Source organism: Anolis carolinensis, chromosome 5, assembly GCF_035594765.1.
Source record: "Anolis carolinensis isolate JA03-04 chromosome 5, rAnoCar3.1.pri, whole genome shotgun sequence".
Classification (NCBI taxonomy): domain Eukaryota; kingdom Metazoa; phylum Chordata; class Lepidosauria; order Squamata; family Dactyloidae; genus Anolis; species Anolis carolinensis.
In genome coordinates this window covers 94624362-94637171 of record NC_085845.1, presented here as the reverse complement: position 1 = coordinate 94637171, position 12810 = coordinate 94624362, and the positions used below count along the sequence as shown (strand labels likewise).

General features: G+C 38.7%; 1 protein-coding gene and 1 non-coding gene across 3 annotated transcripts in view; both read right to left on the bottom strand.

Annotated features, from left to right (window-relative positions):
- The window catches only part of sema3a (semaphorin 3A), a 239982-nt gene that overhangs the window by 64256 nt on the left and 162916 nt on the right, over window positions 1-12810 (bottom strand). For both annotated transcript variants that reach the window (XM_003221421.4, XM_062981858.1), the window contains exon 5: window positions 10365-10458. In XM_003221421.4, coding sequence (XP_003221469.2) covers window positions 10365-10458 — 94 coding nt within the window. The remainder of the gene's footprint in view (window positions 1-10364; window positions 10459-12810) is intronic.
- On the bottom strand, window positions 6456-6537 carry mir9577 (microRNA mir-9577). The gene is given in 1 exon segment (NR_163056.1): window positions 6456-6537. It is a non-coding gene; the product is annotated as a microRNA mir-9577 (primary transcript).

The window sequence follows — 12810 nt, the reverse complement described above, 5'->3', positions numbered from 1 at the left end:
TAAAGTTTAGGGTAGGGCCCAGGTAAATGATCTTAGAGGGTTCTATCTGGCCCATGGGCATCCGTTTGAGGATGATGCTTTGGAATTTCCAGATAATTCCACCTAAATTTGGGTAAAGTGGGTTTTCGGGCAGACTATATGGTATTATTATTGATACCACTATAACATCTCATCACATCTTTTTTTATAGAAGATAAAGAATGCTGGACTTAGCTAGTAATTGGATAGATGACCCCTAGATCTCTTCAAAGAAGGGAATATACCTCAAAGAAGTAAACATTGTGCATCCTATGTTTTGGTAGAGTATGTTGCAGGTGTGGAGATCCTTCTTTAAACTGTGACCACAGTCAAGTAAAAATGATTACTTTATCCAGAAAACCCAGGATACAGATTGGATAAGTGATAGAGACAGACAGTGGTGGATTACTGGTGAGTCAAGTTCTTAATTCAACACTTTCTTGGAACTATAGTATGAGAACTGTGTTCTACAGAATGACAGGATACTAGAGACCTCATCACACTAGAGCTTGGATCCACTTTAAATCCACTTTAGGGAGAGACCTTTAAACAGCTCAGCCAGATAGGTCCTGGGCCTCACCAAACTACAAACCCCAGAATTCTGCAGGAGGCAGAAACCGGATTTAAAGTGGATCCATGATCTGGTGTGCTGAGGCAGTAGACTAACTTTATTGCATGAATAGAAATAAGAGAAAGAAAAGAATCCCTGCAAGCAGTTTTATTTACACTGACAGAAAGGAGGAGATGGAGTTCAAAGACATTTCCTACAACGTGTGAAATGGACAGTTTTTAATTTCTCTGTTAAAAAGACAGATTCTAAATTAACAGCCAAACTTCTAGGCTTTGATTATTTCAGATTAAGGCAATAAACACATATATTTATCCCCAAAATACATTTCAGTTGTTTTTTTTAAAAATCAGAATCTGCCAAAATCTAAATATAGGAAAAAGCAAATGTAGGAGAAACTTCAGTGATATGTACTATGTTACTACACATCTAACAGTAAAATATGCTAATCTGTATGGATATAATTCACTGTTGTTGTCCTACACATTTTTCATTGATATTAAATTGAAATTGGAAAATAACTTTCTAAGCATCAGTTCATTTTGATGAGTTTTCAGAAAAGTAGCCTTGATTATATAATTAGGATTACAGAGCAGAACTTCAACTGTATTCATTAATAAATGACATCAATTACAAAAGTGGCATTTACAAATTATACTAGCTTTTCTCATTGTTTTCAGTCTTTAAAACAAATTCTAGCACTCTGGCTGGATTAGCCTTTAAGCTTTTATTGCAATGTGTAAATTGGCATACACATAGTACCTGAGCTTTGAACAGCTCATTAATAATGAATAGCAACTAAGTGATGTTCAGACCTCATCCACAATTGGCATAGTTTGTTTAATGCACTAAAGTAACAGCTGGGTACTGTTAATTATGATACCAGTTATAATAAATGAATAGCTCTTTGCAATAATGAAAATCAGTTACAAGTAGATTAAGCACCATTTAAGATAATTAAAATAACAATTGCTCTGAAGTATTTATTTTTAAAGAATCCAATATTTTAATAGGAAAGAAATGAAATGTATAGTAGTACAGGTTGAGAAAGGAGCCACGGTGGCAAAGTATGTTAAAGCACTGAGCTGCTGAACTTGCAGACCGAAAGGTCCCAGGTTCAAACCCCGGGAGCGGCGTGAGCGGCCACTGTTCGCTCCAGCTCCTGCCAACCTAGCAGTTCGAAAACATGCAAATGTGAGTAGATCAATAGGTACCGCTCTGGCAGGAAGGTAACGGCACTCCATGCAGTCATGCCGGCCACATGACCTTGGAGATGTCTACAGACAATGCCGGCTCTTCAGCTTAGAAATGGAGATGAGCACCAACCCCCAGAGTCAGACATGACTGGACTTAACGTCAGGGGAAACCTTTACCTTTACCTACAGGTTGAGTATCCCTTATCCAAAATGTTTGGGACCAGAGGCATTTTGGATTTCAGTTTTTTTTCCCCAGATTTTGGAGTACATGCATTTGCATGTATGTATATCAAGAATATATTGGAGATGGGATCCAAGTCAAAACACAAATTTTATTTATGCTTATTATACATCTTATACATTTAGCCAGAATGTATTTTCAAGCAATATTTAGTAATTTTATGCATTCAACCATCAGAAACAAATGTGTCACGATTCCAGCAATCCAGTCTTCCAGATAAGGTATGCTCAGCCTGTAAGCATATTGATAGATATATTTTAAAGTTTAATATCTGGCTTAAGAAAAAGTCAAAGCTCAAAGTCAAAGGTACAGTTAACTTCAGAATTATATAGCTGATACTAGTAAATGTTTATGTTAGCAAACTGAGCATTATCTCGATGAATACTTTCCCCTCCTTAGCTAATAATGTGTAAATATTCACGTTAGGATAGAGATGTGATGACAGAGTGATATTAACTACCGATATGGCTTGAGTCTACATTACCTGCAGGGTGGCTTCCTCCTGTACTTTCAAGGCCTCTAAGGACTTCTTTGAATTTACCTTTTTCAGCAGAGACAATGGGGTTTTTAGAGTTCAGTCATGGAGCCTGATGGCTCCCATAACACACCGGAGAACTACTTCCGCGGCGGCTTTGTGACTGAATGGTTGCCGCCGCTGAAAAAATGAGAGCAGACAATGGTAGACGATAGGTCCAGCTCCCAAAAACAGGCTCCCCCCCCCCAAAAAAAAAATATGATGGAGCTCCCTGTATGAGCGATACCCATCAATTTAAGTGTTGTGTGTGATGAGGTAGTAGGGCATTGCTTCTTAAACTGTGGTTCCTGACACCAAGTGGGGACCCCTTGGTTTAATCTTGGATCCTGAAAAATTTGTCAACAGCAAAAGTTTTCTGAAAATCACCTAGTGGCTGATTTAACCACAAATCTGTTGTGCAGTGTTTACAGAAGACTTCAGCTGTACTTCATAAAAAGGAAAATCAGCCTGTTTAACAAGCTTTTCAAATGCTGATTTGTTATTAGTAAAAAAAAAAATTTAAAGACCTATGTACCCGGGGTCACATAAAATTTTCTCAGACTGAAAGGGATCATTCGTGGAAAAGTATTGGACTGGATGGCCCCTGTGGTCTATTCGAATTCTATGGGTCTATCTTTAAGAAAGGAGATATTGGAAGTATGTTTTCAAATTCTCTTTTTCAGGAACCTACAGTAGTTTCAGCCATGAAAACGTCCACTAAACAGGTACATATCACCCTGCAGACCTTTCATATTGATGCATATTATTTCAGTTTGGGGAAGAATTCCTCATGTAACCCTAGCAGCAATCTGCCTGAGTATTATCATGTCTCAAGGTTTTTGTTTGGTTCCCCTCAACTTCTGTGCAAAAAACAACAACTTGTAAAACATCTTCCCAGAGATATTTGCCATATACCAATGTTGTCTAATTAGAATCAGGTGAAAGCATTTTTGAATTTCTTGAACACTGTAGTGCAGGTGTCATGGTTGAGCCTTCGGGCTCCGGTAATAGAAGAAGGGGTCATAAGACTCCTCGAGAGTCAGACTCTTTCGAGGAGCGTGAAAGGAAGCGGCTCCGGGATTTGTTTACAGACCCGACAGATGAGGAATCATTTGAGGGTTTTTCTCAGGGCTTGGAGGAAGAGATGGCCAGCTCGGAGGAGGATGACATGGAATGGACTCGCGTGAGGGATGATTTGGGTGTTGGGGAAACAGGCAATGAAAGCATGGGAGGTGATTGGCGGGTTGCAGGATCAGACCCATGGACTGGCTGGAGGGATGGAGCGGGATCCACAGCTGGGGATGCTGTGGGGCGTAGTCAAAGGTGCTTAAGCTCTGATGAGGATGATGATGTTGGGGCGTCTGGAATTGGGATGGCAGCTGACAGCGATGATGAGCTTGAACTGGGATAAAATGGGGTTTGGGATCAATGTCTAATTGCGTTGGGCAAGGTAATCTGGACGGACGCTTGGGCTCTTGTTGGGGAACTTCCTGAAGACGGGTGTGGTTCATTGCTGGATACGTAAGTTTACCAAGGACACTGGGCATTGACGGCGGGAGGAACTGTGCGGGGTTTTTCTCTGTGCAACTTGTGTTTAATCTCAATAGCTTGGACCTCCGTCGTCTTTTTGACAGGCAATACCTACTTACTGGATTGACGCTGGACTGATTGACTTCGATTCTGGATTATCCCTTTTGCTGGCTATCAGTGAGACTCTTGGATTTCTGGACGACTACTCTTGGCTATAGACCTCTGGACCGGATTGGGACCCCGCTGACTGCTGTTACCCTGACCGCTGTGCTTGGACCTAGATTTTGTTGACCGCTGAACCTCAAACTGAATCCTGACTACGACCACACTTTCGTCCGCTGCAGGAAGGGATAAACAAGCCTGGTTTACTTCCCCTGCTGTTTCTGAGTAGCAGAGAGGAATCTGCCACCAGTCTGTTGTTTACATTCTGACTCCTGTTGATCCTCTTTTGTTTGCATTGTTTGCCAGGCTGAAGTAAGCACTTTGATTTAATCCGGATTATACTTCTGTTTAACCCGGTTTATTCCTTTGAACCGTTTAAGCTCAAACTGAGCTGTTTTTTGGTTACTTATCACAATGAAGTCAAGTGTTTGCCCTGTTCTTTGTTTCCTACGGGCGTTTTTTAGTTCTGTAACCTCAATAAACTGAGTTTTGTTTCACTTGCTGGCGTTCTGTCTTTGACAGCAGGCTTGCACAAATTGTGCCCCCTCCCCATTTTTTTTTTTTTTTGGACTTCAGCTCTGAGTATTGCTGACCATTGGACAAGCTAGCTAGGGTTTCTTGGAGTTGGAGGCTCAAACACCACGAGAGACACAGGTTGTGCAGGCTTGCTCAAAGTGCTTTAGAGTTGTCCATCCTCCCTTTTTAATCTGTTTTTGATGTTAATCTTTTTAATGAGTCATTTCTTTTATTTTAATCATGCAAGACTCCTGATAGTTTTTTTTTTACTGTGAGGTGAAATTATATGAACTTCTTATAATAAATAAGGCCATATTAGTTCATGCTAGCAATTTATTCCTCCCCCATATATGGAAGTTAGCTTAGGATATTACTTCTGAGGGACTGCAAAAAAAACTGTTTCATATTCAGCTCATGGCATTTTCTGCAACATCAGAAGGGAACACATACTGCGAAGCTGCAAAGTCTTGCAGAATTGAATACAAGTCTGCCTAAGGTACTCCTTTGATATTATATAATACTATCATACAATATCCACTAGTCACATAGCAGAATTTGTTACCTATGTGTCTGGCAGCATCGTTAAAGTGATGTGTGAAGCTGTGTGGTTAAGTGCTGTTTGCAGTGTCTTTGTTAAAGATGTGCATGCACAAAGTTATAATTTTCATGATAATATTTCTGGGATATATAAGAACATAGTTTGTCCCTGTTGGTTTTACCACAGTCAATGATGTTACTAGTATGATGTAGGAGGTGAAAACTGTGCCAGAAGCCATCATTAGATTAAGGTAAAGGTAAAGGTTTCCCCTGACATTAAGTCCAGTCATATCTGACTTTGGGGGTTGGTGCTCATCTCCATTTCTAAGCCAAAGAGCCGGCATTGTCTGTAGACACCTCCAAGGTCATGTGGCCAGCATGACTGCATGGAGTGCCGTTACCTTTCCACTGGAGCGGTACCTATTGATCTACTCACATTGGCATGTTTTTGAACTGCTAGGTTGGCAGAAGCTGGAACAACAGCGGGCGCTCACTCTGCTCCCCAGATTTGAACCTGGGACCTTTTGGTCCGCAAGTTCAGCAGCTCATCGCTTTTACACACTGAGCCACCCTAATCATTAGATTAGGAGACAACAAAATGACTGTTTAATTTTTTTAAAAAAATATGCAGTGTTTAAGTAGAATTTTGTTATTTTTTAAATAAAAATATTACTCCATTTAGATACAACCAGACAATGAATTTATTGAAAACTGCAGCAACCACAAAATACACACTGCCAATGCACAATGCAGCACACATTAAAGGGGATTTGGTGCATTACAAAAATTCACAGTGAAGTCTGAGTGAAGCCATAAAATCCTGTATGTTTCTAGAGTACTGGTGCATATCTCTTGGAAACGTAGGGTGGGAAAACCTGCAGAGTGGTCTGAAGCCAGGTTCTGTGCTCAATGCAATCACCATCTTGGCCTCAAACCAATTCCAGCCATGGAAATTGAAACCAGTTTCAAACTGCAGTATGAATAGTGCCAGTGTAGATGTGCCCTGATCTTACAAGGCTAAAATCATATGCTGATTTACATTTAAAACCTAATAATAATAATACTAACAACAACAACAAACAACTTTATTTCTATTCCACCACCATCTCCCAAAAAGGACTCGGGCAGCTTACAGAAAGCACATAATGAGTAATGAGTACGGCAGAGATTGTGGCCGCCTGCACGAGCACCAAATTCTCATGAAATTGGGGCTTTAAATACTGATTTCATAAAAGTTTGGGCCAGTGTAGAAGGGCCTTCATTGACTTAAAGTGGGAGTGTAAGATATAAACAAGTAGTAGGAGGAACCATGACTAAAAGAAATGGTCCATAGTTCATCTTCCACTGTCTCCACTTTAATGAATCAGGTACTTGCTGAATAGAAAGACTCTTCCTGGGTAGCCACTGCCATTCGGAATAGTGTGTTGATCCAGCCTGTCCAGTATAGTCTTACCAATGGCCTGTTACATTGCAAAATAGTATTAAGAGACATTGCGTCCTTCTCCTCAACTTGATCAAATTTCTTTCACACCTTTTTCCCAATTCCCTTTTGCCTTTCATTCAAGAAGAAAAGTTGTGTATGTTTATGTGTTTTAGAGGCAAGGGCATGCCAAAGGAAACAAAATAATTCTGTAACTGCAAGTTTATACAAAAATGGAATGTGAGAAACTACACGCTGATGACATTATTTGGCAACAGCCCATAAGGTTTGCAAAATGCTGCCTTTTTGTACTAATGTTTTGATGGAAGATTCATACAAATATCACTGTAAACCTATTAGACAAGGACATCCCAAATTTATGTCATGTAACTCCAGTGTATACACTACGCTTTTCAGATGTGTTTTTCTCATTTTTGTTTTGGGCAAATAAAGAATGCCAATGATGGTAAAATGAATGGTTCTATATTTTAAAGTGAATGAAGGGGATCTACCTCTGGTTATTTGGATTTCTACAGTCAGGTGATCTAGGTATTCAACCTTACATTCTCCGCATGAAGTTTTAAAAGTCAAAAGGATTGGATAAAACTGGTTTATTTTCATTTAGTTTAAAAAATGTTAAAATACTTTTCATCTTTTGAAGAACATCTGGAGGGCATTTTTACAGAAGTCTCTCCTTAATGCTCCAGTAAAATTAAGCAATCAATCACTTTTTTAATTCCTTATGCCTTCCTGATAATGTCATACAGTCTCTCATATTGAAATGTTAAATTTGTTAGTGCGCCACCACACCCATCTTTTCTATGAGAGGTGGCCAAAGTCCAAAACACTGACTGGGATCCAAAGACCACAATGCCCAAGGGCTTGAGGGACCTTACATCACTTTTTTGGAAGAAATCTTACACAAAACTACAACAGTTTGATGAGAGCAGGGCTATGCTCAATGAAGCCAGCTCTTGTTCAACTATGGGTGGGTCTACAATATGAAATGAATGCAGTTTGATACCACTTTAATAGTTTGTAGTTTGGTGATACACCTGCATTATTTGGCAGAGAAGAGTAATGACCTTGTAAAACTACAACTCACATGATTTCATACCAATATGCCATGACTATTGATAGTGTTAAATTGCATGCAGTCTACAGTGCAGATGCACACTAAGAGGAGAATCTTGGTATGTGATATCAAAACTCTAATTTTGTAAGTTATCACTCATAAAAGCTAATGTCTTGCTACTCTTGAAGTGAGGTGAATTTTGGAAGCAGAAGTTTACCATTTTGGCACAGAAGTTTACTATTCTTCACTGTTTACTGGTCTGCACAGACACTACAATGCAGGGAAAATCTGGCTCAATGGCAGGGTCTCCACAAAACATACAACCCCAATGCATGTTGTAGCTTGCATTAAGCCTGAAACAGCACATTAGAAAGACTCACAAGAAAGTTCAGAATAAGGCAAACAATGCTTTTGCCAAAACAATGCTTTTGCCAATACCAGCCAAAGTATATCCCATGCAGGGCTCAAAACTGGGATGGGAAAATGTGGAGATGACGCATTTTTAAAAACACCAGTACACAATAGGTTGGAAGGTAAACAAGTACTCCCTCAGAAGGGAAATTACATCAGTTCCAATGGGATTCTTGCTTTCAGATCCTTTGTTCTTATTTCCTGTGTCCTGACATGGTCCAGAGCTAATTCTGAACAGACATGGCGATGCGCATCAGCACATTTCAGTAGACTGACTAAGAAAATAAAATTAATTCCTGGGTTTATTTCTGACCCACAAACAGTGGAAATTGCAGTCACATCTCAGCCTTGAAGTACTTTCTGAGGTATTTGGGTAAGCATTCACCAGGGAACCAGTTTGGCTTAATCCACTACCTAACCTGATTTCAGAGGCCCCTTCTACACTGCCATATAATCTAGATTATCAAACAGATAATCCACATTATCCGATTTGAACTGGATTATATGAATCTACACTGATCTATGATCCAGTTCAAATCAGATAATCTGGATTTTATATGGCAGTGTGGAAAGGGCCGGAGTCAGTGCTGAACTACCGTAAGTGGTATTGGGGATAGAAATGTATGTCCAGATCTCTGGGGATATAACTGATTCCACTTGTAATTGTCTCTTAGCAAACCTTTTTTTAAAGTCTCAATGCATGCCTTTCAATGCTGTCCTGATAAATGAATTCACTTTTTTTTAAGACTTGAAAGGGCTTATTCCCTTCTCCCTTACTGAAAATGCAAAAACAAAACAACCTCAAACAATGTATACACTAGCTAAGATCCCTGGATTACCATGAATTAAAAGCTTCATGACATACTACTACTTCCATTGAGTAATCTGTTATGGGTGTTTTGTATGTTTGTTTAAACTGACTTTGTCTCGCTTCCCAGTTTGCTGGAAATTTCTGAGAAACCTGTGACTTCAGGGCTGTCTAGACAGCTTGATCAGGACTGATTTGGCCCAATCCTCTGTCAAAATGGGACACCGGTGGCATGGCCCTTTCCATACTCTCAGCAGTGCAGGGAAAATGGATGGATTGTAGCCATGTAGCTATTGTCTCTCCTAGTCAGCAATGCAACTCTGTGTGAGTTCCATGCTAGTACGGACACCTCTGCTAACATCAGAATGGCATGTTTGTGCAACCGGCATGAAGATAGTGGAAATCCCCCTCCTCCTTCCTGATTGTGAAGGAGAAGGGGGATTTCTTTTCTTTTGACATTGGCAAAGGACCCATGTAACCAAGCAATTTTTCCCTCCCCTTCCTCCTTCCTCTGCCATTAAAATCCTGAAGAAGGAGACAGAATATCTCCCCACCTTCATGTTGGTTGTGTGTGTGTTCCATGTTGATGACAGCAAAGGTAGCCTTGAAAGTCAAGAACTCACATGAGGCTTTGTGGTGAAACAGAAGAAGGAAGATGGATGCTACCACAGTGGAATGGCTATAATCCAGTGGAGTTGCTCAGTGCAGAAAAGTCAATAAGTCTTTCATTGATCACGGTGGCTCTAAAAGGTACTGCCACTAAAGTAGCCAGAAAACATACTTTTTCTGTACCGAATGCTAACAACATTGAAAGTGACGCTCATGAAGAAAAATAAAGAGATCATAAATCTTTGTGACCCAACCAAAAATTATATTTATTCACAGGAAAACTATTGCACTGAAGATTAGTCTAATTAAGAATAACTTTTAATGCTAAAAATTGATGTTTCCTACCATGATGAATGTGGAATTTTCAGCATTAGACTCATGTGGATATCAAACTTTGAATCAGGCAAGGTTTTTGCTACTTTCAAAATATGACTTGAGATTGATGTGTGTAGGAATCATCATCTGCACACATTTATCTCAAGTCATATTTAGTTCAAATTTATTACTCACACGAGTCTAGTGTTGGAAATTCCAAATTTACAAACTCATCAATAGAAATTATGGGTAGATACGGATATGTAGGATTATACCTGCCTGAACTTGCAACTCAGTGGTGTTGAATAAAACCACATTTCAGCTCTTCTTGTAATTTTTTTTAAAAGAAAAAGAAACAGGAACTCTGATAACTATCAGGAAAAGGAAGAAGGCAGTAACTATAGATAACACACATACACATGCTCATTTTACATAGTTACATACCTATTAAAAGAGAAGCTGTCAGCAGTTTAGGGTCATAGGGGCTTTTTCCTCTGCCATTTTCAAAATGTGAATCTTCCAGCTTAAAAATATTGTCCTGTTGAAGAAGAAGGGAAAAACAAATATTCTAACAAAGTAATGATACAATGATAGTGCTATTAATGCACACAGATTAGTGGACTCAACTGCTAATCCACCACATGCAGTTGAACATCACGGATTATATTTTTTAAAAATTTTCTTCTCAAAGAAATAAATTAGTAATTTTATCAAATTTTGTTCCACTATGAGAAACTCTTTAAAAATTACAGGCTTTGAGGCTTATTTACAATTCAGAATGTATTCTGTTCAAAATTTGCATGGTTTTTTCCCCCAGCAAATAGCCTTTTCTTCGAAGCAAACATTATCTGTGTTGTGCAAAAATGTTGTTTTATGCACAAAAACAGCTCAAGATTCTTTTCATATTTAGCAAATATTCTTTCAATCTTTATTCACCACATACATGACACATTCTTGTTCCATGAGCATGTGATTAGACCTTATTCGTTTTTATACAATTGTTTAATAATTTGCAACTAAAACTCCTAACCCAGAAGAAACTGGTTAACAATGATGAATTACTTCAAATTATTATTTTCACAGAGGTCATCCAACATCCATAGTCTCCTATGCATGATTGCACTAATCTATCACTATGGTTTTATAGAATTATGGGAGCTATAGCATAGCAATAACAGAAATGAAATAGCAAGGAGGGAATGTAGGGCAATATTCACAAAAGCGCAGTTGTTCACATTAATAGCTGTGGGAAAACATATGCATAGTGCAAGGTTAATTTGCATAGCCTGAGAGTAATGTAAGATTGTTTAGGTTGACATAAAATTCCAGGAATTTATGTTTTCCTTTAATTCAGTTTATCCATGTCATTAGGAGAACAGCAGGATTCACTTATTCAGATACCCCCAAAAGGTGAATTGGATCAGAAAGAAAAGGCTTGAGAATTGGACTTGTGTCCACATTAAAATTTGAATTCAAAGAGGCTTACAGAGTAAAGACCTTTTAAAAAACAACAAAAAAACCGTGCCAAGCTTCTGAAGACCAAATCAAAATTATAAGGTTGAAGAAAAACAATAACAACCATGAATGAGATGGCACCATAAAGTTTTACAATTTTATTGTGGCTTAACTTTTTTTTCTAATCAATTATAGGTGTGTCTGCAGGAGATCCATAGTGGAAGGGATCTCTTTGGTTTAATACATTACTTGGTAGTAAGATTCTTTATTATTCTCATATCACATAGCAAAATTATTGGAGATGGTCAATCCCTAGTCAGCACTCCATGAAAATCAGACACCCATCCTTCATATGGTGAAGTAAAGGGTTTACCAACCTGTAGGTGCTGTGTGGCTACTGGACCAACCTCTCTCAATGTAAGCCATGTTACACATGCTTGCTCTTTCCCTTTTTTCCTTAAGGGATCGGCCACGTGTCTTTTGGGAATTAGCATGAATTGTTTTGGTGTTTTTTTTGTATCATTAAAGTTTCTTTTTCTTCCTACAATGGGTTAGATTGATGCCTTTCATGGAGCATTTCAGTGTAACCTACCAGGTAAGTGATGAAGTAGTTTGGTGAACACCCTGATGTAGCTGAGAGATTATGGGAAGTGGGTTCTTCATAGCAAAGACTTTCAGTGAGTTAGGAGTGTGCAAAAGTTGTGAGGAGCTGTATTTGCTCGCTTTTAATATCAGTGATAAATTAAATCTGCACCCCAATGATCAAACCGATATGGCATTTGGAGTCAGGGTGACCATATCCAAGTGGGAGCCCTCCTAGTTCTAATCTTAACTATTAAGGAATGTTGTTAGAGTATGAATTCAGTAATTTTATTGTGACAGACCTCTGTATGTTTTCATAAAATTGTGGTCTTCTTTGGTTCTGTACGTGTCTTATTTCTTAATTCCAGGGTGTGTACAGAAGAGTGGCTATTTCCATGATCCCTATAGGACATTCTTTGAATTCAGACCATATTTTTCCTGACCACAAGTAAGAGCAGTTGGGGAGAAGAACTTGACAAGCAGAAGTGATTAATTAGTCTCCGAGCAGGCAGGCAGAATACCTCAGCAATTCATATAATCAAAATATTTGATTATTGCTATATACTGTTGGCTTCTTATTGAACTTGTCAAATTTCTTTGGATACAATGTTTAAATAATGAAGATCTGGGTAGGCATTTAAAATAACAGTTAAAAGATAAATAGATTGTACAGCCATCCAAAGTTTTTTTTTTACTTCTTTTATCTGTGGGCTCAAGGTTATTTAGCAGAAGAGGAGCAATCCAAAAATGGAGTGTATGTCATGTTATCCTTGACAGATTAGTAAGGACGTCCACAATGCCATTACCTCTGATATTTCAGACACAAGATACCATCAAGAATATTGAACCATTC